This window comes from Callithrix jacchus, chromosome 22 (assembly GCF_049354715.1).
Source record: "Callithrix jacchus isolate 240 chromosome 22, calJac240_pri, whole genome shotgun sequence".
NCBI lineage: Eukaryota > Metazoa > Chordata > Mammalia > Primates > Cebidae > Callithrix > Callithrix jacchus.
In genome coordinates this window covers 19,476,667-19,503,500 of record NC_133523.1, presented here as the reverse complement: position 1 = coordinate 19,503,500, position 26,834 = coordinate 19,476,667, and the positions used below count along the sequence as shown (strand labels likewise).

Below are 26,834 nucleotides of genomic sequence, written 5' to 3'. Positions count from 1 at the left end.
ACCAGTCAGAATGGACATTGTTAAAAAGACCAATAGATCCTGGCAAAGCTGGAGAGGAAACAAAATACTTGTAACACTGCCGGTGGGAGTGTAAATTAGTTCAACCATTGTAAAAAGCTGCTGAAGTATTAGGTATGGAGAAGTGCGATACTGCTTTGAATTGCTCTTTCCTTAAAGGAATCTTGATGATAGTAGGATTGTAACTTAGCAATTGACTGTATTAATCATTACAATGGCAAGCTGAAATTGGTAATGTGAAGTTTAAAAAGTTTTGTGAAACTATTTCTGAAAGCAGAGACTCAAAGAATATATGTTAAGCCTGTGCTTAAAGTCACAGGCAGAATAGCTTAAATTTTGCAATTGAGTTTTCAAGCTGATCAAGTTTATGAACCTTAAACTGGCTAACTGTTCTGAAAACAATGACTTACTAGAGCAAAGACTGTCTCTAGTCTTTCCTACATATGTTTTCATTACACTTTCATAAAATTTTTTTCACTTTTTGAGAGTGGGTACCACATTTTTTACTTTTTAATTCAACAAATATTAATTTGGCTTAAAGTTTTCCTTTAAAGGATAATGTGTGGTTCCACATGCTTAGTTTTTAATTCCTCTTTAATTCATGGGCCTTCTTTTCTAGCTGATTGAAATTTATCATTTAAATTTACAAAATTAAGGGTAAATAAGGCTCGTACTAGTAGTGTTACCGGTTAAGACAGAAAACAGGTTTTGCAACTTATCGGCTAATTAGGACATTCATTTCTACTGAGGAGCAGGCTGTGTGGCTGGCTTTTAATTGCTCTCACTAATTCATGGGCCAGCTCTAATTTCTCTCCCTTCAGAGGTTACTGTCTTACTTAAATTGGATTTCAAAGAGCCATGTTTATGGCAGAGTTGGAATTAATGCTGGAAAGGGGAGAATAAATTAAAATTTTCTTCTTTTTTATAAGCTAACATCCTTGAGTTATTTCCCTTCCAGTGGGATTGTATCCTGCTTTGCAAGTTTTATAAGTTTACAAATTCTTGGCTGGGCACGGTGGCTCACTCCTATAATCCCAGCACTTTGGGAGGCCCAGGCGGGTGGATCACGAGGTCAAGAGATCAAGACCATCCTGGTCAACAAGGTGAAACCCCTGTCTCTACTAAAAATACAAAAATTAGCTGGGCATGGTGGTGCGTGCCTGTAGTCCCAGCTACTCGGGAGGCTGAGGCAGGAGAATTGCCTGAACCCAGGAGGCGGAGGTTGCAGTGAGCCGAGATTTCGCCATTGCACTCCAGCCTGGGTAACAAGAGCAAAACTCTGTCTCAAAAAAAAAAAAAAAAAAAAAAATTTAGTTGCAGGCCTAGTGCGGTGGCTTATGCTTGCTGGGATGAGCCACCACACCTGGCCTGCAACTGAATTTTTTGGGGGGGGCCAAAGTGGGCAATTCACCTGAGGTCAGGAGTTCAAGATAAGTCTGACCAACATGGAGAAGCTCCATTTCTACTAAAAATACAAAATTATCTGGATGTGGTGGCACATGCCTGTAATCCCAGTTACTCGGGAGGCTGAGGCAGGAGAATCGCTTGAACCCAAAAAGGAGATGTTTCGGTGAGCTGAGATTATGCCATTGCACTACAGCCTGGGCAAAAAAAGCAAACTCTGTCTCAAGAAAAAAAATTAGTTGTAATTATTTATTTTTTATTTATTTTTATTTTTTTATTTTATTTTATTTTTTTAGGGAGGAAGGCAGGAAGGGAGGGAAGGAGAACAGTAGGGAGAAAGGAAGAGATAAAGGAAGGAGGGAGGGAGGGAGGGAGGGAAGGGAAGGGAAGGGAAGGGAAGGGAAGGGAAGGGAAGGAAGGAAATCAAGCAATGAGAGAGACATTGCCGACCTGGATCTAGAGGTTTACACGTTGATTTCTTTTTTTTGAGAGAAGGAAAGAAAAAAAATGAGTAAAGGAGAGGAAGAAAGAGGAAGAGAAAGAGGGAGAATGAACGGAAATATTGCTTTATTCTGAAAAAAATTGGGTATTAATAATGGCCAATCGATGTTTCATTTAAACTTATGAGTAGGTGTGATGTGGTATTGACAAGAATGTATATTTTGTGTATTTGAAGTGGAGAGCTCTATAAATATTTATTAAGTTTACTTGTTCCGGATCTGAGTTCAAGTCCTTGATATCCTTATTAATTTTCTGTCTCATTGAGTCTAAGTCCTTATGTATCTGGGTGTTAGGATAGTTAGCTCTTGTTGTTGCATTGATCCTTTTACCACTATCTCTTTGTTGCTTTAAAATCTATTTTATCCAATACGAGAATTGCAACTCCTGCTTTTTATTTATTCATTATTTATTTTTGCTCTCCATTTGGTTGGTAAATCTTTCTCCATCCCTTTGTTTTGAGACTTTGTATATCCTTGCATGTGAAACAGGTCTGGATGTAACATGCCATTGGGTTTTGGCTGTGTCTTTTGATTGGGGGATTTAGTCGATTTAAATTTAGGGTGACTGCCTTTTGATGTTAACTGGCTGTTTTATCCATTCGTTGGTGTAAATTCTTCTTTATGTTGGTGCTCTTTACTTTTTGGTGTATTTTTAGAAAGGCTAATACTGGTTGTTTCTTTCTGTGTGTAATGCTTCTTTCAGAAGCTCTTGTAAAGCAGGCCTGGTGGTAATAAAATCTCTGAGTTCTTGCTTGGTTCATAAAAGATTTTATTTTTCCTTCAGTTATGAAGCTTAGTTTGGCTGGATATGAAATTCTGGGCTGAAGGTTCTTTTCTTTGAGGATGTTGAATATTGGCCCCCACTCTCTTCTGGCTTGTAGGGTTTCTGCTGAGAGATCTGCTGTAAGTCTGATAGGCTTGCCTTTGTGGGTAACCTGACCTTTCTCTCTGGCTGCCCTTAGTATTTTCTCCTTCGTTTCAACCCTGGTGAATCTAACGATTATGTGCCTTGGGGTTGCTCTTCTTGAGGAATATCTTTCTGGTGTTCTCTGTATTACCTGGGGTTGAATATTGACGTGCTTTGCTAGTTTAAGAAAATTTTCCTGAATAATATCCTGAAGGGTATTTTCCAGCTTGGATTCATTCTCTCCGTGGCATTCAGGTACACCTATCAAACGTAAATTTGGTCTTTTCACATAGTCCCACATTTCTTGGAGACTTTGCTCATTCCTTTTTATCCTTTTTTCTCTAATCTTGTCTTTTTGTTTTATTTCATTAAGTTGGACTTTGACCTCTGATATCCTTTCTTCTGCTTGAACAATTTGAGTGTTTAAACCTGTGCATACTTCTCGGAGTTCCTGTATTGTATTCTTCAGTTCCATTAATTCACTTATATTCCTCTCTAAATTGTCTATTCTCAATAGGATTTCATCAAACCTTTTTTCAGAGTTCTTAGTTTCTTTACGTCGGGCTACAACATGTTCTTTTAACTCACCGAAGTTTGTTATTATCCATTCCCTGAAGCGTGATTCTGTCATCAGGATGCGCTCGTTCTCCCTCAAGCCTTGTTCCATTGTTGATGTGGAACTGTGATCATCTTTAGAGGGAGAGGCGTTCTGATTTTGAGTATTCTCAGCCTTTTCCCGTCATTGTAAATTTATCCTCCTGTCGTCTTTGAAATTACCAACTTTCAGATTAGGTCTCTTGAGTGGATGTCCAAGTTGTTAGTTCCCAGGGCCAGAACAGCGGCGTTAAGACTGATGGTGCTTTTCTGCCCCAGATTCTCCTGTCTGGCTTCCTTCTTGTGTCTGTAATAGGCGACTCTGCCTTCCCAGGGCTCCAAACCTCGGTCAGAAGGGGAACCAGTCTCGTTTACTCTGCGCCGAGAGCTGCCCCGCCGAGGTGCCGTCGCAGCTGCTGCCCCGGCCTCAGGAGTTGTGCTGGGGAGCCCTGTGTGTCCTCCAAACCTCAGTCAGAAGGGGAGCCAGCCCTGTTTACTCTGCTCCGAGAGCTGCCGCACTGAGGTGGCTGCGAAACCGCTGCGCCAGGCACAAGAGTCGCGCTGGCGACCCGTGTGGTTCCTCCACTGGGAATCTTCTGCTCCGTGAGCGACCAGAATTTGTCTGAAAGTGTGGCGTCCTCTAGTTCTCCGCGCCTTCACTGAAAGCTGTAATCCCGAGATGTTAGCGATCGGCCATCTTGGATCGTTCATAATTATTTATATACTACATTAATAATTACATATTCCTCACATATTAAAATGATAATATTTTGTATATATTCAACCTGTTCCTTGTTGGTTTTTGTGACGAAGTCTCGCTCTGTAGCCAGGCTGGAGTGCAGTGGCATAATCTCAACTCACTGCAACCTCTGCATCCCGGGTTTAAGCAATTCTCCTGCCTCAGCCTCCTGAGTAGCTGGGACTACAGGGACATGCCACCACGCCAGCTAATTTTTGTATTTTTTTCAGTAGGGATGGGGTTTCCCCATGTTGGTCAGGATGGTCTTGATCTCTTCACCTCGTGATCCGCCCTCCTCGGCTGCCCAAGGTATGGAATTACAGGCGTTAGGCACTGTGCCTGGCCCCTTATTTGTTTGTTTTCTTTGAGACAGAGTTATGCTCTGTTCACCCAGGCAGGAGCACAGTGGTGCAATCTTGGCTCATTGCAATATCTGATTCCCAGGTTCAAGCAATTCTCCTGTCTCAGCCTCCCGAGTAGCTGGGATTACAGATATCTGCCACCATGTCCGTCTAATTTTTGCATTTTTAGTACAGATGGGGTTTCACTATGTTAGCCAGGCTGGTCTCAAACTCCTGACCTTGTGATCCATCCACCTCAGCCTCTGAAAGTGCTGGGATTACAGGTGTGAGCTGCCTGGTCCATTGTTTCTTTTTAAAATTTGGCTTCTAGAAAATTCAAAATTTACATGTGGCTCATATTAGGCCTCCAAGTCCAGGCCTGGTCATTTTAGCCTTGGTGACCCACACATACACCTCTGGAAAGTCCCCAGGAACCAGAAAGTCTAAAGTAACCTCAAGTGACCAGGTGGCCACAGAAAGAAGTAAAACAACTTGTTTCTACCTCAACTAATGGCTCTGCAAACCTGTACCCATTGTTCCTGTTCAGCCTTGCAAAAATTTTCCTCAAGACCCCCCACTCTTGTAATATGTAATCTACCGCACCCTCCTCTCTGACTGCAACTGATACTTCCCACCCTTATGATCATGCCTGTTTTTAATAAATGACCCCTAGCCTTGTGATCATACTCGCCACCCTTGTGATTACGTCTGATGTTAATAAGTGACCCCTACCTTGTGATTATTGCATCCTGTGACGCCCTTCCCCTCCCTCAGACAGATTACCTACCCTGACCCTTGAGGTCATGCATCCTGTGACTTCCTCCTCTTCCCCAAGATAGATTACCACCTTTAGCTGACCATTTGCCCCAACCTATATAACCAATCCCCTCTCTTACCTCTTTTGCCTAACTCCTTTCTCAGACTTGGCCTGCTGCATCCAAGCATGAAATAATGGCCTTGTTGCCCACACAAAGCCTGCCTGGTGGTCTGTTTACATGAGCGACATGCATAACAGCTCACATTTTATTTCAGAGGATTACCTCCTTTTAAAAATCTCAGGCTGCCTGTTCAGAGAACCAGAAGCCAGGAAGGTAAAAAAGATGAAATTTTATTTTATTTATTTATTTAGACAAAGTCTTGCTCTGTCACCCAGGCTGGAGTGCAGCGGCACAATCTTGGCTCACTGCAACCTCTGCCTCCGGGGTGTAAGCAATTCTCTGCCTCAGCCTCCTGAGTAACTGGGATTATAGGCATGTGCCACCACGCCTGGCTAATGTTTGTATTTATTTATTTATTTTTTAGACGGAGTTTCGCTCTTGTCACCCAGGCTGGAGTGCAATGGCGCGATCTCGGCTCACCACAACCTCCGCCTCCTGGGTTCAGGCAATTCTCCTGCCTCAGCCTCCTGAGTAGCTGGGATTACAGGCACGTGCCACCATGCCCAGCTAATTTTTTGTATTTTTAGTAGAGATGGGGTTTCACCACGTTGACCAGGATGGTCTCGATCTCTTGACCTCGTGATCCACCTGCCTCAGCCTCCCAAAGTGCTGGGATTATAGGCGTGAGCCACCGCGCCTGGCCAATTTTTGTATTTTTTAAGTAGAGACGGGGTTTCACCATCTTGGCCAGGCTGGTCTTGAACACTTGACCTGGTGATCCACCTGCCTCGGCCTCCCAAAGAGCTGAGATTACAGGCGTGAGCCACTGTGCCCTGCCACAAAAAAAAATCTGAAATTTTAAAACATTTGTTATATTTTTTTCATTTATATATAGACATATGATATATTATTTACAAATGTATATGACCTTACACACAAGGTTGAATGCAAATACCCCCTGGAGTGGGCCTAGCTCAGCTCAGGGAGGAAGCCCTGCCTGAAAAAACTGCAGCCTAGGCTGTCACTCTTCATTCAGCCCAGTATCTAATCACATCTTCTGTCACTCAGGGCCTGAGAGGGTGGGGTTTTAAACGTTATCCAATCAGCGACGCTGGGCTGTGAACCGTCCAATCAGGCACACAGCTGGAGCGGACAGGACGGCTTCCGGGATATGGCGGGCCCTTTGTCTCTCTGGGCAGTCAGAGCTCCAGGTTTGGTTTTTAATTCTGTGTCTCCTGCTCCTGGAGGCTCAGCCTCTGTGGCCCTGTGACCTGCAGGCATTGAGAGATCCACAGCTAAGATGTCAGGACCCCCTGGAAGCCTAGAAATGGTGAGAATGCTGGGTCAATGTCCCTAGAGAGGGGAAGGGGTTGGTTGGAACCAGTGGGAAGTGGCCGTGGCGGGACTCAGGCCTCCCCGCAGTCAGCTCTACAATCTGAGGCCTGAGTTCTCCTTGCCCAGCTCGGCCTCAGTCTCCTTCAGCCATAAGATGGCGGCTGCCCTGACAGCCAGCTCACGGGCGCCCTGTCTCTTCTTCGCGCAGTGACTGTGCCCTGGCCTGGAGTCCTCTCTGTCAGCTTTTGCACCCTCAGCGCCGCGTCTTTTCCAGATTCTGCAGGAACCGCGGGAGGGTCATCAGAGGAGAATCCTGATTTAGGGTGCGGGTTTATGAATGGAAAGAGCTTTGTTCCACGGGGTTCTCAGTTACTGTTTTCTCCTATTAAAAATTTATGGGAGTCACTGTAAAAATATTAAAGAATTTAATGTAAGTGGTTCTAGAATTGTAGAGCACCCAGCTATGGTTTGTAGTTTGTGGTCTATGGGAGAGACTTGAAGGAAAGTCTTTTATAAAATTCATGATGAGGAAAATCAGATTTAGTAATTGGTTAAGTACAGTTACGTGGTATATATATATATATATTTTTTTTTTTTTTTTTTTTTTAGAAGGACCCGCACTCTGTCCCCCAGGCTGAAGTGCAATGGCGCGATATTGGCTCACTGCAACCGCTGCCTCCTGGGTTCACACAATTTTTCTGTCTCAGCTTCCCAAGTGCTGGGACTACAAGCCTGAGCCACTGCACCTGGCTAACGTTTGTTTTATGTATTTATTTTAGTAATGATGGGGTTTCAGCATGTTTGACCAGGCTGGTCTGGTACTGCTGAACTTGTGATCCGCCCGCCTCAGCCTCTCAAAGTGCTGGGATTACAGGCATGAGCCACCGTGCCCGACCTGTTATTCACTTTTTAACAACAGCCATTCTGACTGGTGTGAGATGGTATCTCATTGCAGTTTTTGGTTTTGTTTTCTTTGCATTTCTCTAATGTGATGAGCATTTTATAAAATAGTTTTGCTAGACACATATATGTGTTTTCAAAAATATGTTTATGTTTTTGGCCTACTTTTTAATGCAGTGGTATGTTGTTTTCTGGTAAGCTTGTTTTAGCTTCTCTATTCTGGATATTACATCTCTGTAAAAAATAATTTGCAATATTTTGTTTTTATATTGTAGATTGTCTGTTAATATTTTCCGGCTGGGTGTGGTGGCTCACACCTGTACTCCAAGCACTTTGGAGGCCAAGGAGGGCGGATCACCTGAGGTTGGGAGTTCAAGACCAGCCTGACCAACATGGTGAAACCCCGTCTTAAAAAAAAAAGAAAAAGAAAAAAAAATTTTCCTTTGCTGTGCAAAAGCTCTTTAGTTATGTTCCATTAGTCAATTTTTGCTTCCATTGCAGTTACTTTTGGTATCTTCATAATAAAATCTTTGCTAGTTTTTATGCCTAGAATGGTATTTTCTAGATTATTTATCTTCCAGGTGTGTGCTTTTTTTTTAAATTATAAGTTTTGCATTTAAGTCTTTAATTATTCATCTTGAGTTGATTTTATATATGGTGTAAGGAAGGGGACCAGTTTCAATCTTCTACATAGTGCTAGTTAGTTGTTCCAGCACCATTTATTAAATAGAGAATTCTTCTCACATTCCTCTCATCAGCTTTGTCAAAGATCAGATAGTTGGCCCGCCTCGGCCTCTTAAAGTGCTGGGATTACAGGCATGAGCCACCGTGCCTGGCCATCTACATAGAAATCTTAAAGACCCCCCTTTGAGAGTGTGGCTCGGTAAGCTTTTCAGATCTTGTTTAGTGACCGATACAGTTATGTGAGAGGTTCCAGGTATAAATATAATCTGATGACAGAATCTGTAAGTGTAATCAAGCATCTTAAGAGTGAGAGATTAAGGCCACAAAGTATCCAGAGCCATGATCACAACTACCTACCTTTAAATTGTGATATTGGAGTAGAGTATTCTTGTCCTTCTTTTCACTCAAAAGCTAGCAAATCAGGATAAGTGATCCAGCTTCTGGAGCTCCACCAAGGTAGTTCCATTTTTTTTATTCCAGGAACACGTGCACTTTATTGAACGCTACTGTAGAAAAGTTTGAGGGTAAAGGGCTGATACAGGATCGGTTGGGGGCAGGGCGAGGAATGGAAGCTGGAGTACGTGGGAGACAGGTCACGGGCAGAGCCCCCATTTTTTATTAGAATCAGCCTGAGTTTCTCCAGCGTGGGTTATCATTGGGCCATCAGCCCTAGGTTACAGGGAATCCTCTCACAACCAGCTAGGTATCTTTAAGACATTTGAGGATGTCCAGGGCAGAATTGTGTCAGGCTGACAAGAATGATTAATTTTGCTTCTGTATCGGTGTAAGAGAAAGGAGTCATCCTGTGTTGTCTTCTCCCTGATACAAGAGATAACTTTGGTTGGTACCCAGATGAGAGTTTCTGAAGTTTCCTGGTACTTGGGTGAAAGACAAAGAGGAGGTCTGGTGACTCAAACAAATAAACGAATTGCTTCCGTTACATATGGTCATTCAAAAAATAGATGAAGCAGTCATGGTCCCTACTGTCCACAAACTTTTAGTCTAGACTAGCAACTGGATACATGATTGAATTAAACATCATGTGGTTGGTATAATGAATAGATGTGTGAAAAAAACAAAAACAAAAAACTTGGGCCCCCTTTTTTTTAATATTTTTAATATTGCTATGACTTGTGTTATTACCTGAAGGGCTATTTATGAACTGAGGAGTTGCTATTATTTGTTTTACTTTTCTAAGAATCGATATTTATCTTCTAATAAAATTATCCTAGAAAACTTTAAAAGATTTGTTTAAATTGCTTATTAGTATATGTTTTAAAATTGACAAAGCAGTGGCAAAAATAGATTAAAGTTACATAAACTCTGAAATTTAAGTTTTTAGGTAAGCTTAGGAAGAACTGGAAATACCCCAGAGGCATAGACAACAAATTCTACCGAGGGTCTTCTCCCTGCCCCAGTTCTAATCAGATTCACCCATTTTGGAGGCTTTATTTAGGTCTGGCCCCACTCTGGAGTCTTTCCTTACAAAACTGATTCATAATTCAAGTGTTGGCTGGCAAATCATGCTGATTTTCTAGAACTGGTGCTCACAATATCCTGAAACCCAAAAGCAGATACATAAGAAAAATAAAGTATATATTTCAAGATCTTAATTTTTAAATTTTGTAGTAAAACCAGTGCTTATAACAAGATTTCATTTAGCAACTTGTTTTCCTGCAGATCCAGTAGTAGCTGCACAAGTCACAAACAAGTAAATATAAACACAAAAAATTCTCTAAACTACATTAAACTGTATGTTTATAGTTCTTTATCTGTAGATCTTCATTTGTCTATATTTACCATTTAGTTATTTATATATCTTCATCTGTCCACATTTTTAGCTTTTTGTTTATCTGTTTTTAAGAAAATCAATGACAGAGAACCAGAGAAATAAATATTAATTCTGGGCTCATTAAATCCTGAGAATTATTGAGTACTTAGTATGGACTTTCAAGGTGTTATTAGGATATAATCACAGCACAGTGCCCTGTAACACACTCTTGAGCACATAGTACCTTCTTTTTATTATTATTATTATATTATTATTTCACGATCTTTATTATAGTAGAATGATGGTCCTGGGCCACCAGCTTAAACCTTGTGCCCTTACAAAAGACCTGTGTCAACAGAGCTTGCCTCCTTTTCTAGACAGGGGCTCAGCCACCTCCAGGGCATCCCTGCTACATTTTCCCTGCTGGAGGAAGAGGCAGAGGATAAAGGGAGAAGAGGGCAAGACCTCACCTCAGGCTATAGCAGCTCCTGCACCACAAAGATCCTTCTGCCAGTAGCGGAAGAGAGGAAAACAGCAATCACCAGGGTTACCACCAATTGTGGTGTGGCCAGGAACCCATTACCTCCTCTTACAGTTGCAGCACATGGTACCTTCTTAATAAACATTGCATTACTTCATGTATACATTTTTTAAATGCAGACTTATTCAGACATTGCTGCCTTTTGTTTTTTTCTGTAAACTTTAAAGAGACAACAAAGAACAGGAAAATTTGGAATGGAGATTTTTTTGTCTTTTTAAAAAAATATTTTCATTTTTAAGCCGGTTGAGGTGATTCATGCCTGTAATCCTAGCACCTTGGGAGGCGGAGGTGGGTAGATCATGAGGTCAAAAGTTAGAGACCATCCTGGCCAACATGGTGAAACCCTGTCTCTACTAAAAATACAAAAATTAGCTGGGCATGGTGGCACACAACTGTAGTCCCAGCTATTTCGGAGGCTGAGGCAGGAGAATTGTTTGAACCAGGGAGGCAGAGGTTGCAGTGAGCTGAGATTGCGCCACTGCACTCCAGGTTAGAGATGGAGCGAGACTCCATCTCAAAAAAAAAACCAAAAAACAACTTTTCATTCTGATTACATAAAATCATTTCATGTTTTATTTAGCTTTCTGACTGTGTGTGCTCCTTCAAAACTTTCATGATGATTTTCTGCTCCTCAGTAAGGAAAGCATGCTTGATCCTGTCACGAACACATTTAGCACACATGGAACCACCATAGGCCCTGCTGACATGTTTCTTTGGTTTGGACAATTTCTTAAGAACCTTTGGTCTTAGCGCATGAACCTCTTGAAGTTTGCCTGGGCATATAGCACATACAGATTCTGGTGCTTTCCCGTTCTTCTTGGTATAAAGGTAAACAATTCTATTACCAGGGGTTCATGACAGCCTAGTTTTGTTACAGGCTGTATTGTTGGAAAACCTACACTGGTATATGAAATGTTAGACCATTTTTTTTTTTTTTTTTTAATTTGCTGCTGGACCATTTTGAGTGCCTGCAGACAACATCTCCTGAAGAGTGAATGGAAATTTTTTGTCTTTATTTGTATCCCAAGTATTTGTGGTGTGACAAGAGTGCTGAGTGTAAGTCCCTTACACTTCTGGTACAAATAAAGACCACAAATACTTCTGGTACAAATAAGGACTCTGTAGGCACAGAGTCCCTTATGCTCAGCACTCTTGTCTAACTAATGCTAATAATGAGCCCAGGGGGAGCAACATCAGCATTGAGAGGGGACTTGTTTGAAACACACATCCATGGACCCTTTCCAAACCTGCAGAATCACGTGACATAGAGTGGGACCAACATTACCAAGTGATTTTTGAGCTCATTAAAGTTTGAGAGGCAATGCTTAGCTAAGTGGTTATCAGCCCAGGCTTCTCATTAGGATTCCATGGCCAATTTACAAAAATCTCTTTACTTGTATCTTTTCCACAGATTCTGTTTATTGTTCTAGGTGAAAGTATTTATTGTGTTTTTATTGTGTCTCATGTGACTCTGAGGTGAGGCCAGAATTAAGTATGAGAGGTTCAAGATACATTCATGAGAGTGAAGTTTCTCCTTTACATTTGGTCATAGGAACTCTTCGGTTTGGTTTTCATGGGAATAGGTCAGTGTGACCCATATTTTCATTACTGTAGCAGAACTTGCTGGTATTTGTGGCAGGGTGGGCTCCTGAAGACAGAAATAGAGAAACATATTTTTAATTCATGGAGGAGCTCATTGTTCGTGAATCTCTTCTGTTATAAAGAATAGAAATGATCCACCCATGGTGGCGCATTCCTGTAGTACCAGCTACTCAGGAGGCTGAAGTGGGAGGATCGATTGAGCCCAGGAGTTCTGGGCTATAGTGCGCAATCTCAATAGGGTGTCCATACTAAGTTCGGCATTAATATAGTGACTTCCCAGGGGTGGGGGACCACCAGGTTGTCTAAGGATGGGTGAACCTGCCCAGGTCGGAAACAAAGCAGGTCGAAACTCCCATACTGATTAGTAGTGGGATCGCGCCTGTGAATAGCCACTGCACTCTATCCTGGGCAACAAAGTGAGAGACCCCCCCGCTGTCCCCAGTCTCAAGAAAATAAATAAATAAACATAAAAAAAGAATAAAAAAATGGGTGGACTTTTCCTGCAGGTTTAAGTTCTTTTATCTGTGAGTGTGAGGGTAGCAGGTAAACAGGTGGTGCTGACACATTTAAAGGCATTTTCTTAAAATGCTAGTGTAAATCTAAAAAGGATTTTTAAATAAGGCAAAGGAGAAAAAAATGGCTTTTTTTTTTAAGCTAAATATGTCTCAGATAAAGAGCTATGTCCACTCTGCCTCCTGGAGTGCCAAGCGTTTAGTCCTTGCAAACCTTTACTTCTCTATTTGTGTTTCTTTTCCCCTAGTGAGTTTGTTTTAACTATTATTTAAAATTCTTTTGATAGTCAAGAGTCTCTGCAAAATATTTATCTCCTATATCCCAGAGCCTTCGCTACACTCTCTAAATTGTGGCTTTTTATATGCCATGCAGAAATCTCACCATGAATTTATAATCTGTGATATTAAAAATGTTCCCTTTGTTTTTGTTGAACATGGGAAGATGTGGATACTCAAGATTCCTAATGCAGAAAAGCTGGGGTCTTAGTAAAGATGGAGAACATGTAATGTTGAGGTTTTATCTGTGTTCTCCATTAGCTCTATGCAGAACAGGATTAAGAAAATGCTTATTTAAACAGGATGACATTTATTACCCTGAAAGTTCTGAAAAAAGAATTATTGAGAGATACTTGCTCTCTAGGGTGATAAAGAAAGACTAAATTGTTATTTAAAATTACAGAACATAGAAGATATCTGCATGTTGCACTCTGCATAAAACTGATTTTTCTGTATGGTTAAATTCAGACTATAATTTACTTTTTTTTTTTTTATTTCCCAGAACAAATGCCTGCCAAATATAATTTACTTCTTGAGGGGCAGTATCTCAACAGACATACAGTGTTCTTCTCTATGCATCAGCACATCATAAAACTTTGTACTAGTGCAGTTGATTTTTTAAATTAATTAATTAATTTATTTATTTATATTTACTTTTGAGCTGGAGTTTCGCTGTTGTTACCCAGACTGGAGTGCAGTGGCACGATCTCGGCTCACTGCAATCTCTGCCTCCTGGGTTCAAGCAATTCTCCTGCCTCAGCCTCCCGTATACAGGCGTGCAACACCATGACCAGCTAATTTTTGTATTTTTAGTAGAGACGGGGTTTCACCTTGTTGACAAGGATGGTCTCTATCTCTTGACCTCGTGATCCACCCGCCTCGGCCTCCCAAAGTGCTGGGATTATAGGCGTGAGCCACTGCGCCCTGCCGTGCAGTTGATTTTAAAATTGACTTAAAGAGCTCTCTGAACTATTTATTTGACTATAGAGTTTTTTTTTTTTTGTTTGTTTGTTTGTGTTTAAAAGACAGGGTTTCGCTATGATGGTCAGGCTGATCTTGAACTCCCGGCCTCAGGTGATCCGCCCGCCTTGGCCTCCAAAGTGCTTAGATTACAGGCATGAGCCTCCATTCCCAGCCCTACTATAGAGTTTTTTTTTCTCTTCATTATTAAGTATGTTTATGTAGCTAAAGAAGAGCTGTGCATAAACCATCACATTTAATCTGGCAGCTGCCTTTCTTTTTTTGCATATCTCTGTCTTTGGAAAATAAAGACTCTGATCTTTCTTTACAGGCCAGAAAAGCTGGGTAAAACACAGGTTCTTCCACTTAATGGATGTTTGACAAAATATTCTTGTTGTGCCAAACACGTTGGTGTTACTAGTGAGCTTGTTAGAAATTCAGAAACTTAGCCGGGAGTGGTGGCTCATGCCTGTAATTCCAGCACTTTGGGAGGCCGAGGCGGGTGGATCACGAAGTCAAGAGATCGAGACCATCCTGGTCAATAAGGTGAAACCCCGTCTCTACTAAAAATATAAAAAATTAGCTGGGCATGGTGATTCGCGCTTGTAACCCCAGCTACTCGGGAGGCTGAGGCAGGAGAATTGCTTGAACCCAGGAGGCGGAGGTTGTGGTGAGCCGAGATGGCGCCATTGCACTCCAGCCTGGGCAACAAGAGGGAAACTCCGTCTCAAAAAAAAGAATGAAATTCAGAAACTCATAATTTATTTCAGATGTTCTGAAAAAGAAAAAATCTGCGCAAGATCTCCAGTTTACTGTACACATTAAAACTTAAGAGGTGACTTCTAACTCATCATGTCTTTTTAGTCTGAAAAACATGCACAACTCATTCTTTGTGATGCAAATATAGTGCTAAAAATGTACGTTTATGTTTATGCCTTTAGCTTTATACTGTATTATTCATTAGTGTATCATATATACACTAGTGTTGTGTATCTTATAGCATTCCCTTCTCAAGAGTTAGAGAATACATTAGAGAATATTTCTGTGTTAAAAATTGTTGGATAATTTCAGTCATTCCTATAAGTCAGAACCAATATTCTTTACTTTCTCATTTAAGTATAATTTAAATGACAAATTCTGCCTATGGACACTTGTAAATATGTGTGTGTGTGTGCGCGCGCACGCGCGTATATGTGTGTTTTTCAGGGGCCGTTGACATTTAGGGATGTGGCCATCGAATTCTCTCTGGAGGAGTGGCAATGCCTGAACCCTGCTCAGCAGGATTTGTATAGAAAAGTGATGTTAGAGAACTACAGAAACCTGGTCTTCTTGGGTGAGAATAACTTTAATACACAATTCCTCATATACCCTAGAAGTTTCATTTCTCTATTTTTGTAGAATAATTTTTGGTAATTTATGCTTTTCTTTTCTTTCTTTCTTTCTAACCTTTTTATTATTTTAAAGATGGGGTTTCTCTATGTTAGTTAAGCTGGTCTCAAGCTCCTGACCTTAGGTGATACACCCGCCTTGGCCTCCCAAAGTGCTGGGATTACAGTTGTGAGCCACCACACCCAGCCAATTTATGCTTTTCATAAATGAATTTCCTTTTTTTTTTTTTTTTTTTTTTGAGACAGTTTCGCTCTTGTTACCCAGGCTGGAGTGCAATGGCGCAATCTCGGCTCATCGCAACCTCCGCCTCCTGGTTTCAAGCAATTCTCCTACCTCAGCCTCCCAAGTAGCTGGGATTATGGGCGCACGCCACCATGCCCAGCTAATTTTTTTTGTATTTTTAGTAGAGACAGGGTTTCACCATGTTGACCATGGTGATGGTCTCGATCTCTTGACCTCGTGATCCACCCACCTCAGCCTCCCAAAGTGCTGGGATTACAGGCTTGAGCCACCGCGCCTGGCCATAAATGAATTTCTAATCCCTGTTTTCAGAAAGTCTTGAGATATTGTCCACGTAGAAAAAAACTTCTTCAAGATGTTTGATCTTGGCCTGAACTTTTTACATTCCTGAACTGGTCTGTATCCTTCACTCTAGAGTAGTGGTAATTTTAGAAATTTAGTGGTTTAAAATATTGTTGCCCCTGTGTTAAAATCAATTTGCCACCACTAATTTTTGACTTAGAGTACTAGGTAGTTAATTAAGGACCTATAAATTTAAAGTATTTTCTAAATGTTAAGAACTTTCTGTCATTTAATAGTGTTTTGGGATTAATTTTCCAGAATGTTCTATGACATCCTTTTTAGTAAGCACGGTAGAGGTTGGTAATTAGAGAATATGAGCAAGATTCATGTTACTTATTTTAATAAAGCAGGTATTGCTGTCTCTAAGGCAGATCTGATCACCTGTCTGCAGGAAGAAAAAGATCCCTGGAATATGAAGAGACACAGTATGGCAGCCACACCCCCAGGTAGGTGAGAGTGTATAAAACATTTGACAGTTGAAAGGTTGGAAGATTAGGGGGCAAAAAAAGCCAGTCCCTACAATGTGTTTTGAAAAGCTGTGTTCCAAAGCAAGTAGTTTCTGGGAAGCCTGAGGTGTTGGTTTGTTTGTTTTGTTGTTATTATTCCCACATAGGGCCATGTTCTCTCTTACCCTTTAAAATTCTCTAAGCATTCTACTCCTGAGATATTTAATCTGCAAAAAAAAAAAGGAATTCTACATTCCCTTCATTGATCTTCCTTTAAGTTTACAGTGAGAGCCAAAGTCCTCTTCATAGCATATAAGACTCCACAATCTGACTGCCTTTGCATTGTTTTGGGAGACACATAGATATCTGCATGATTTTGAGAAACTTTATGTTAAACTATTTTTTTAGTTCTCTTTTTGCATTATGTCTAAAATGTGTGATAGTAGTGGTCTCTGTTCTGTTGGTGGTTTTTTTTTTTTTTTTTTTTGGATACAGTCTCACTCTGTTGTTGAGGCTGGAGTGCAGTGGTGCAAACTCAGCTCACTGCAATCTTTGCCTCCCTTTTAAGAGACAGGGTTTTTCTTTGTTGGTCAGGTCAGTCTTGAACTCCTGACTTAGGTTATTACCCACCTCAGCCTCCCAAATTGCTGGGATTACAGGCATGAGCCACCATGCCCAGCCTCTATTGGTTTTTGTGTTAATTATCTGCTCATTCTATTCTGTTTTGATTTCTATATTCTTGAAATTTAGTTTGAAATTATAAAGTATGATGTTTCTCTGCTTTCTTCTTTTTCCTCAGAGTGCTTTGGCTATTTGAAGTTTATTATAGTTTCCTGTAAATTTTAGAATTGTTGTTTTTATTACTGTAAAAAAAAGCCACTATAATTTTAATAGAAAGTTGGGCCAGGTGCAGTGGTGCATGCCAGTAGTCCCAGCTTTTTGGGAGGCTGAGTTGGGAGGATCACTTGAGCCCAGGAGTTCTGGGCTGTAGTCTGCTATGCCAATCAGGTGTCTGCACTAAGTTCGGCATCAATATGGTGACCTCTTGGGAGCAGGGGACCACCAGGTTGCCTAAGGAGAGGTGAACAGGCCCAGGTCAGAAAAGGAGCAGGTCAAAACTCTGATCAGTAGTGGGATCGAGCCTGCGAATAGCCACTGCACTCCAGCCTGGGCAACATAGTGAGATCCTGTCTCTTAAAAAAAAAAAAAAAAAATAGGAAGTTGGTTGAATCTATAGATTCCTTTACAGAATATGGTGCTGTAGGCCAGGCGTAGTGGCTCACGCCTGTAAACCAGCACTTTGGGAGGCTGAGGCAAGTGGATTGCAAAGTCAGGAGTTCAAGACCAGCCAATATGGTGAAACCCCGTCTCTACTAAAAATGCAAAAATTAGCTGGGTGGGGTGACACACACCTGAAATCCCAGCCATTCGGGAGGCTGAGTTGGGAGAATCACTTGAACCCGGGAGGCAGAGAGTGCAATGAGATCATGCCATTTTACTACAGTCTGGGCAAAAGAGCATGACTTTGTCTCAAGAACAATAGTTTTCTCTAATTTCTTTTATTAATTTTTTTTTTTTTTGAGACATTGGTTTGCTCTTCTTGCCCAGAATGGAATGCAGTGGCACAATCTTGGCTCACTGCAACCTCCACCTCTCAGGTTCAAGCAATTATCCTGTCTCAGCCTCCCGGGCAGCTGGGATTACAGGTGCCCATCGCCATCCCCAGCCAGTTTTTTATATTTTCAGTAGAGATGGGGTTTCACTATGTTGGCCAGGCTGGTCTTGAACTCCTGACTTCAGGTGATCCCCCCCCTTTCAACCTTCCAAAGTGCTGGGATTCATTGTAAAGATTTTTTTGCCTCCTTGGTTAAATTCTTAGAAATTCATTATTGTGGGGGGGGGGGTGATAAAAAAATAATAATCGTAAAAAAAGGAATTTATTATTGTAAGTATATTTTAAAAAGAATATTTTTCTTGACTGGCATGATGGCTCAGGCCTGTAATCGCAGAACTTTTGGAGGCCAAAGCAGGTGGATCACTTTTGTTCAGGAGTTTGAGACCAGTCTGGCCCATATGGGCTCTACTAAAAATATAAAAATTTAGCCAGGTGTGATGGTAGGCACCTGTAATCCCAGCTACTTGGGGGTATGAGGCAAGGGAATTGCTTGAATCCAGGAGGTGGAGGTTGCAGTGAGATCCTGCCGTTGCACTCCAGCCTGGGTGAGAGAGCAAGATTCGGTCTCAAAATAAAAAAAAGATTTTTTATTTCTATTGTATCTAATAGCTTGTTTTAAGTGTACAAAACAATAACTTGTACTTTTCTTAATTTTCTATTTTATTAATTTACTGAGTGTATTTATTAGTTTAGGCAAATTTCAATGCACTGTCTATGGTTTTTTATGTATAAGATTATTCCACAAACAGCAATTTTTTACCTATTTGTCTTTGATTTCAATGAATTTTTAAAAATACTTTTTATTCATTATTCTGCCACATACTTCCAGTGCTATGTTAAAATAGAAGCATTGACAATAGGCATAATATAGTTTTATATTGGTGTCGGTGAATTTGAAAGAGCAAAGAACTCCTCAAGTTTTCATAAACTATCCGGAAGTAAAGATCTTTTATTGGGTTCCCAAGGTTCTGAAATGCCCCTAGATTTGTAGTGGAGTGGGGTGGTAACTTGGTCACAAGGTTTCTGGGTCTCCACTAGGGTCCACAATTAGTTGGCTTGTTACAAGGGTTTAAGGAGTTGTAATTCCCCCCCTTTTTTTCATAGATTAAATATCCTCCAGGACTTTTATCTGTGGAGCAGACACTAGGGCAGGTTTCTACAGTCAGGTCCAGATAAAATGGCCCTTATTTCAGGATGTGAATAAGTATGGCCTTCACTGAGTACCAGAGAGAATTTCCACAGATTACTGTGAGGGTTTCTATGTAAGCAGAACTGGCCATAAACTGTTACCTGTGGAGCTGGAACTAAGTCATTGAACTGCTTCAGGGACCACAGTAAAGAACAAGGTCTGTAGGCCTGCCCACATGGCTGCAAATGAGTACTTCCTCCAGGTCTCCGGAAGGGCAGGGCTTCTCCCATACTGTAACTGGAGGAGTTTGGGATGGTTTCAGAGTAACTTCAGAATTCTCAGTGGGACCAAGGTGGTTGGGCCATTTCTTGATCTGTAGCCAAGACCAGGGGTCCTGTAGTTTCTCACGTGAGTGAGGACCTGCCCTCTGAAAAGGAACACTCCTCAATCTTGGGCTTCAGCAGTTTCACAACTCCCTCCCTAGATCTCAAAGCTCTCTTAAAGGCATTTATTCTGGACACAAGGTCTTGCTTTATAACCCAGACTGGTCTTGAAATCCAGGCCTGAAGCAATTCTCCAACCTTAATGTAACTGTCATTACAGATTTGAGCTGTGATGCTTGACTCTCATAAGGCATTTATTTAAGGAATGGATGAGACATTTTCTTGCTGTGGGAGGGATAAGCAAATACAGCCCTTTTAATTTTATCATCTGATGTTTCTCCTGCTATACATTTTTGTTTTCTATTTTTTTTTTTTTGAGATGGAGTTTCGCTCTTGTTACCCAGGCTGGAGTGCAGTGGCGCGATCTCGGCTCACTGCAACCTCCGCCTCCTGGGTTCAGGCAATTCTCTTGCCTCAGCCTCCTGAGTAGCTGGGATTACAGGCATGCGCCACCACGCCCAGCTAATTTTTTGTATTTTTTTTTTAGTAGAGATGGGGTTTCACCATGTTGACCAGGATGGTCTAGATCTCTTGACCTCGTGATCCACCCGCCTCGGCCTCCCAAAGTGCTGGGATTACAGGGGTGAGCCACCGTGCCCGGCCCTTGTTTTTTATTTTAAACTTATCTGTATTTCTAGGTTCAGACATTTAGAACACTATGCCAGAATTTACATGTTATGCCTAAAGTTATTTAGATAATTGGTGGTAACTCCATGTTTACTGAAATACTTAAATATTTAAATTTGTCACAGGCAAAAACAAAACAAAAAACAGAATTTTTGCCAGTGTGGTGGCTCACGCCTATAATCCCAGCACCTTGAGAGGCTGAGGTGGGCGGATCTGGAGGTCAGGAGTTTGAGACCAGCCTGGCCAACATGGTGAAACCCCATCTCTACTAAAAAAATACAAAAAACTAGCTGGGTGTGGTGGCATGTGCCTGTAGTCCCAGCTATTCAGAAGGCTAAGGCTGAAGAATCACTTGAACCCAGGAGGCGGAGGTTGCAGTGAGCTAAGATCATGCCACTGTACTCCAGCCTGGGCAACAGAGCGAGACTCTGACTCAAAAAAATATTTAAAAAAAAGAAAACCAGGATTTTTACCTATCTGCTTCGGTGTATACTTAAATAACATAATTTATTGCTAAATATTTGTTGAATATATCAGAGGCTCTAATTGTATTTTGCAAAATATAATTTAAAAAATTAGCAATGTAAGAGTATTCTTTGCTTCTAAAGTTGGTTTACAGCTGTTTTATTTTGTGTACAAATAGCTTATATTTAAAATATAAAAGTTATCACTCTCTCTCTTTTTTCTTTTTTTTTTTTGAGATGGAGTTTTACTCTTGTTGCCCAGGCTAGAGTGCAATGGTGTGATCTTGGCTCACTGTAACCTCTGCCTCCCAAGTTTGAGCAATTCTTTTGCTTCAGCCTCCTGAGTAGCTTGAACTACAGGTGCACGCCACCATGCTTGGCTGATTTTTGTATTTTTTGTAGAGATGGCATTTCACCATGTTGGACAGGCTGATCTTGAACTCCTGACCTCATGATCCACCTGCCTTGACCTCCCAAAGTGCTGGGATTACAGGCATGAGTCACCACGATTGGCCTATTTCTGTATTTTTTTATGAAAATATTGTTTTTTTTTTTGTTTGTTTTGTTTTATTTGAGACAGAGTCTTGCTCTGTTGCTAGGCGCCAGGCTGGAGTGTACTGGTGTGATCTCGGCTCACTGCAACCTCCGCCTCCCAGGTTCAAGCAATTCTCCTGCCTCAGCCTCCTGAGTAGCTGGGATTACAGACGCGCACCACCACGTCCAGCTAATTTTTGTATATATGCATTTTTTTTTTAGTAGAGATAAGGTTTCACCATGTTGGCCAGTATGGTCTCAATCTCTTGACCTTGTGATCCACTTGCCTCGGCCTCCTGAAGTGCTAGGATTACAGGCGTGAGCCACCACTTCTGGCCGAAAATATTGTTTATTTGCTGATTTCTAAATTAATTTATTTAGGTTTATTGTTCAGTTTTAAGCATTTATATATTCTGAATATTAACTCCTATTATATGTGATTTGCAAATATTTTCACCTATTTTCTAGAAGGCATTTTCACTCAATTGAATTTTTTTCTTTTTTTTGAGACAGAATTTCACTGTTGTTATCCAGACTGGAGTGCAATGGCACGATCTTGGCTCACCGCAACCTCCGCCTCCTGGGTTCAAGCAATTCTCCTGCCTCAGCCTCCCGAATAGCTGGGACTACAGGTGTGCGCCACTATGCCCAGCTAATTTTTGTATTTTTAGTAGAGACGGGGTTTCACCTTGTTGACCAGGATGGTCTCGAGCTCTTGACCTCGTGATCCACCCGCCTTGGCCTCCTAAAGTGCTGGGATTATAGGCGTGAGCCACCGCGCCCAGCTATTGAATATTTTTTTAATGTACGGAAATTTTGAAGTATGGTGTAGTTACATTTTTCTGTTTCTTTTTCTTCACGCATGCAAACCTCATGCTCTAATGTAATCCTAAGTGTTGGATGTAGAACCTGGAGGGAAGTGTTTAGGTCATGGAGGCAAGTCCCTCATAAATGCCTTGGCACCATCTTCTTGTTAATCATAAAGTTTTTACTCCATTCATTCAAATGATAGCTGGTTCATTAAAAGAAACTGGCTTTTTCGCCTCACACTTGATGTAATCCCAGCACTTTGGGAGGCCAAGGCAGGTGGATCACGAGGTCAGGAGTTTGAGACCAGCCTGGCCAACATGGTGAAATCTCATCTCTACTAGAGATGCAAAAAGTTAGCCAGGCATGGTGGCACACAGCTGTAATCCCAGCAAGCTCGAGATTCTGAGGCAGAACAATCGCTTGAAGCCAGGAGGCGGAGGTTTCCATGACTTGAGATCATGCCATTGCATTCCAGCCTTGATGACAGGGTGAGACTTCATCTAAAAAGAAAAAGAAAAACCTCACTGTGTCAACCAGTCTGATTTACTGTGGCATGATCACTGCTCACTGTAGCCTCAATCTCCCAAACTCAGATGATCTCATTTTAGCTTCCTGAGTAGCTGGTTTGCAAATAATGTATCATCATGGGCCAGACGAAGTGGCTCAGGCCTGTAACCCCAGCACTTTGGGAGGCTAAGGTGGGCTATCACCTGGAGGCCAGACATTCAATACCAGCCTGGCCAAATCGTGAGCCCTCATCTCTACTAAATATACAAAAATTAGCCAGGTGTATTGGTGTGTGACTGTAATCCCAGTTACTTAGGAGGATGAGGCAGGATAATAGCTTGAATCCAGGAGGCAGAGGGTGTAGTGAGCTGAGATCATGCCAATACACTACAACCTGGGTGACAGATGAGGCTCCATCTCATAAAGGAAAAGGTAGGCCGGGCACGGTGGCTCATGCCTATAATCCCAGCACTTTGGGAGGCTGAAGCGGCAGATCACAAGGTCAAGAGATTGAGAACATCTTCGCCAACATAGTGAAACCATGTCTCTACTAAAATATAAAAAGTAGCTGGGCGTGTTGGCACGTGTCTGTAGTCTTAGCTACTCGGGAAGCTGAGGCAGGAGAATTGCTTGAACCCGGGAAGTGGAGGTTGCAGTGAGCCGAGATCATGCCACTGCATTCCAGCCTGGTGCCTGGTGACAGAGGAAGACTCTGTCTCAAAAAAAAAAAGAAAAAAAAGAAAAGATATCATCATGCCCGGTGAGTTTTGTTTTTTTTTGTGTGCAGACTGGGTTTTGCCATGTTGTCCAGTCTGGTCTCAACTCCTGAGTTAAAGTCTTTAGCCCCGCTCCTTGACCTCACAAAGTCCTGAGATTCCATTTTTTAAATTATGTATTTTAATTAACACATGTTTAAAATGGTTTCTTAAAGAAACAAAGTTACTATTACCAGTATTTTTATTATTGTTTTTTTAAAATTCTATTTTATTTTACATTCTGGGATATATGTGCAGTATGTGCAGCTTTGTTACAGGTAAACATGTGCCATGGTGGTCTACTGCACCTATCAACCCATCACCTACGTAGTAAGCCCTGCATGCATTGCCTATTTATCCTAATGCTCTTTCTCTCTTTTGGACAGGCCCCAGTGTGTGTTGTTCCCCTTCATATGTTCATGTGTTCTTATTGTTCAGCTTCCACTGATAAGTGAGAACATTTGGTGTTTGGTTTTCTGTTCTTGTACTAGTTTGCTAAAGATAATGGCTTCCAGCTCCATCCATGTCCCTGCAAAGTACACGATCTTTTTTTTTGTCTGCAATTAGTTTAAATTAATTCCATGCCTTTGCTATTATGAATTGTGCTGCAATGAACGTATACATCCATGTATATTTATAATGGAATAATTTGCATTTTGGGGATTTATACCTAGTAATGAGATTGCTGGGTCAAATGGCATGTCTGGTTTTAGGTCTTTGAAGACACTATACTGTCTTCACATTTCCACAAACAGTTTAAAAGCATTTCTATTTCTCCACAGCGTCACCAGCATCTGTTGTTCTTGGCTTTTCAGTAGTCACCATTTTGACTGCTGTGAGATGGTATCTCATTCTGATTTTGATTTGCATTTCTCTAATGATCACCAATGGTGAGCTTTTCTTGTGTGTTTCTTGGCCACATAAATGTCTTCTTTTGAGAAATATCTGTTCATGGTCTTTGCCCACTTTTTAGTGGGGTTGTTTCATTTTTGTAAATTTGTTCAAGTGCCCTGTAGACTTTGGATATTAACTTTTGTCAGCTGGATAGAGTGGAAAAATATTATTCTGTAGGTTGTCTGTTCATTCTGATGATAGTTTCTTTTGCTGTACAAAATCTCTTTATTTAGATCCCATTTGTCAATGTTTGCTTTTGTTATAATTGCTTTTGAAGTTTTCATATGAAATCTTTGTTTTTCCTATGTTTTTTTTTGCTCTTGTCTCCCAGGCTGGAGTGCAATGGCGCAATCTCAGCTCACCGCAACCTCCACCTCCTGGGTTCAAGCGATTCTCCTGCCTCAGCCTCCCGAGTAGCTGGGTCTACAGGCGAGCACCACCATGCCCGGCTAATTTTTGTATTTTTAGGAGACGGGGTTTCACCATGTTGACCAGGATGGTCTCGATCTCTTGACCTCGTGATCCACCCGCCTCGGCCTCCCAAAGTGCTGGGATTACAGGCATGAGCCACGGCGCCCAGCCTTGCCTATGTTTTGAATGGTTTTGCCTAGATTTTCTTCTAGGGTTCTTATTCTTATGGGTTTCATATTTACATCTTTAATCCACCTTGGTTAATTTTTGTATTTTATTGAGAATGTTTACATGAATGTTTATCAGAGATATTGAAGTTTTCTTTTATTAAATATCTCTGACAGGTTTTGATATCAGGATGATGCTGGTCTCATAGAGTGAAATAAGGAGAAGTCCCACCTTTTCTATCATTCTCATTGGTGTCAAAGACATTCTTGATTTCTGATTTAATTTTATTAGTTACCCAGAAGTCATTCAGGAGCAGGTTGTTTAAGTTCCATGTGGTTGTGTGGTTGTGAATTTTTTCTTTTTTTTTTTTTTAAGAGATGGGGTTTCACCGTGTTAGCCAGGATGGTCTCTATCTCCTGACCTCGTAATCTGCCTGCCTCAGCCTCCTGAAGTGCTGGGATTACAGGCGTGAGCCACTGGGCCCGGCATGTGGTTGCTTTTTGTTTGTTTGTTTGAGACAAATTTTGCTCCTTTGCCTAGGCTGGAGTGCAGAGGCACGATCTAGGCTCATTGCAACTTCTGCCTTCCAGTTTCAAGCAATTCCTTTGCCTCAGCCTCCCAAGTAGCTGAGATTACAGGCACCCGCAACCACCCCTGACTAATTTTTGTAGTTTTAGTAGAAATGGGATTTTATCATGTTGGCCAGGCTGGACCTCAAACTCCTGACCTCATGTTTTGCCCCGTTTGGCCTTCCAAAGTGCTGAGATTACAGGCATGAGCACCGTGCCTGGCCATGAGGTTTTTTCCTCTCTCTCTTTTTGAGACAGAGTCTCGCTCTGTTACCCAGGCTGGAGTGCAGTGGTGTGATCTCGGCTTACTGCAACCCCTCCACCTCCTGGGTTCAAGCTATTGTCCTGCCTCAGCCTCCTGAGTAGCTGGCTACAGGCACATGCCACCATGCCTGGCTAATTATTTTTTGTAGCAAAAAGGTTTCACTATGTTAGCCAGGATGGCCTCAATCTTCTGACCTTGTGATTTGCCTGCCTCAGCCTCCCAAAGTTCTAGGATTACAGGCATGAGCAACCATACCTGGCCTTGGCATGGAGTTCTTTTTTTTTTTTTTTTTTTTATTTGAGATGGAGTTTCGCTGTTGTTACCCAGACTGGAGTGCAATGGCACTATCTTGGCTCACCGCAACCTCCGCCTCCTGGGTTCAAGCAATTCTCCTGCCTCAGCCTCCCGAGTAGCTGGGACTACAGGTGTGCACCACCATGCCCAGCTAGTTTTTGTATTTTTAGTAGAGACGGGGTTTCACCTTGTTGACCAAGATGGTCTTGATCTCCTGACCTCGTGATCCACCGCGCCTGGCCAGCACGGAGTTCTAATTCCATTGCACTGTGCTGTGAGAGACTGTTAAAATTTCAGCTCTTTTGCATTTGCCAAGGAGTGTTTTACTTCTAACTATGTGACCAATTTAAGAATAAGTGCCATGTGGAACCGAGAATTTGTAACGTGTTGTTTTTGGCTCAAGAGTACTGTAGATATCTATCAGTTCCACTTGATCCAGAGCTGAGTTCAAGTCCTGAATGTCCTTTTTTTTTATTTTTTTTTTGAGACGCAGTTTCACTCCTTACCCAGGCTGGAGTGCAATGGCGCGATCTCGGCTCACCGCAACCTCCGCCTCCTGGGTTCAGGCAATTCTCCTGCCTCAGCCTCGCGAGTAGCTGGGATTACATCCTGGTCAATATGGTGAAACCCCATCTCTACTAAAAATACAAAAATTAGCTGGGCATGATGGTACACGCCTGTAGTCCCAGCTACTCGGGAGGCTGAGGCAGGAGAGTTGCCTAAACCCCGAAGGCGGAGGTTGTGGTGAGCCAAGATCGTGCCATTGCACTCCAGTCTGGGTAACAACAGCGAAAACTCTGTCTCCCAAAAAAAAAAAAAAACATGCTTTGTTAGCTCGGCAAAGTTGATTATTACCCATTTTCTGAAGCCTACTTCTGTCAGTTTATCCATCTCAGCCTTCACCCAGTTC

General features: G+C 41.7%; 1 protein-coding gene and 1 long non-coding RNA gene across 8 annotated transcripts in view; one reads left to right on the top strand and one right to left on the bottom strand.

The window, feature by feature from the left end:
* Window positions 1-6,526: 6,526 nt before the first annotated feature.
* The window catches only part of LOC100410073 (uncharacterized), a 29,536-nt gene continuing 9,228 nt past the window's right edge, over window positions 6,527-26,834 (top strand). The window contains exons 1-4 of one of the 6 annotated variants that reach the window (XM_054249727.2): window positions 6,527-6,711; window positions 15,169-15,295; window positions 16,301-16,379; window positions 21,765-21,883. In XM_054249727.2, the coding sequence (XP_054105702.1) occupies window positions 6,682-6,711; window positions 15,169-15,295; window positions 16,301-16,379; window positions 21,765-21,883 (355 nt within the window). In that variant the 5' untranslated portion in view covers window positions 6,527-6,681. Of the gene's footprint in view, window positions 6,712-15,168; window positions 15,296-16,280; window positions 16,380-21,764; window positions 21,884-26,834 lie in introns of all 6 variants that reach the window. The other 5 variants (XM_078362036.1, XM_035285566.3, XM_078362035.1 and 2 more) reach the window with 5 other exon arrangements.
* LOC108589630 (uncharacterized) overlaps window positions 12,050-26,834 on the bottom strand; it is a 35,258-nt gene continuing 20,473 nt past the window's right edge. For both annotated transcript variants that reach the window (XR_013531343.1, XR_008478538.2), the window contains one exon: window positions 12,050-12,260. This is a non-coding gene — a long non-coding RNA (uncharacterized LOC108589630). The remainder of the gene's footprint in view (window positions 12,261-26,834) is intronic.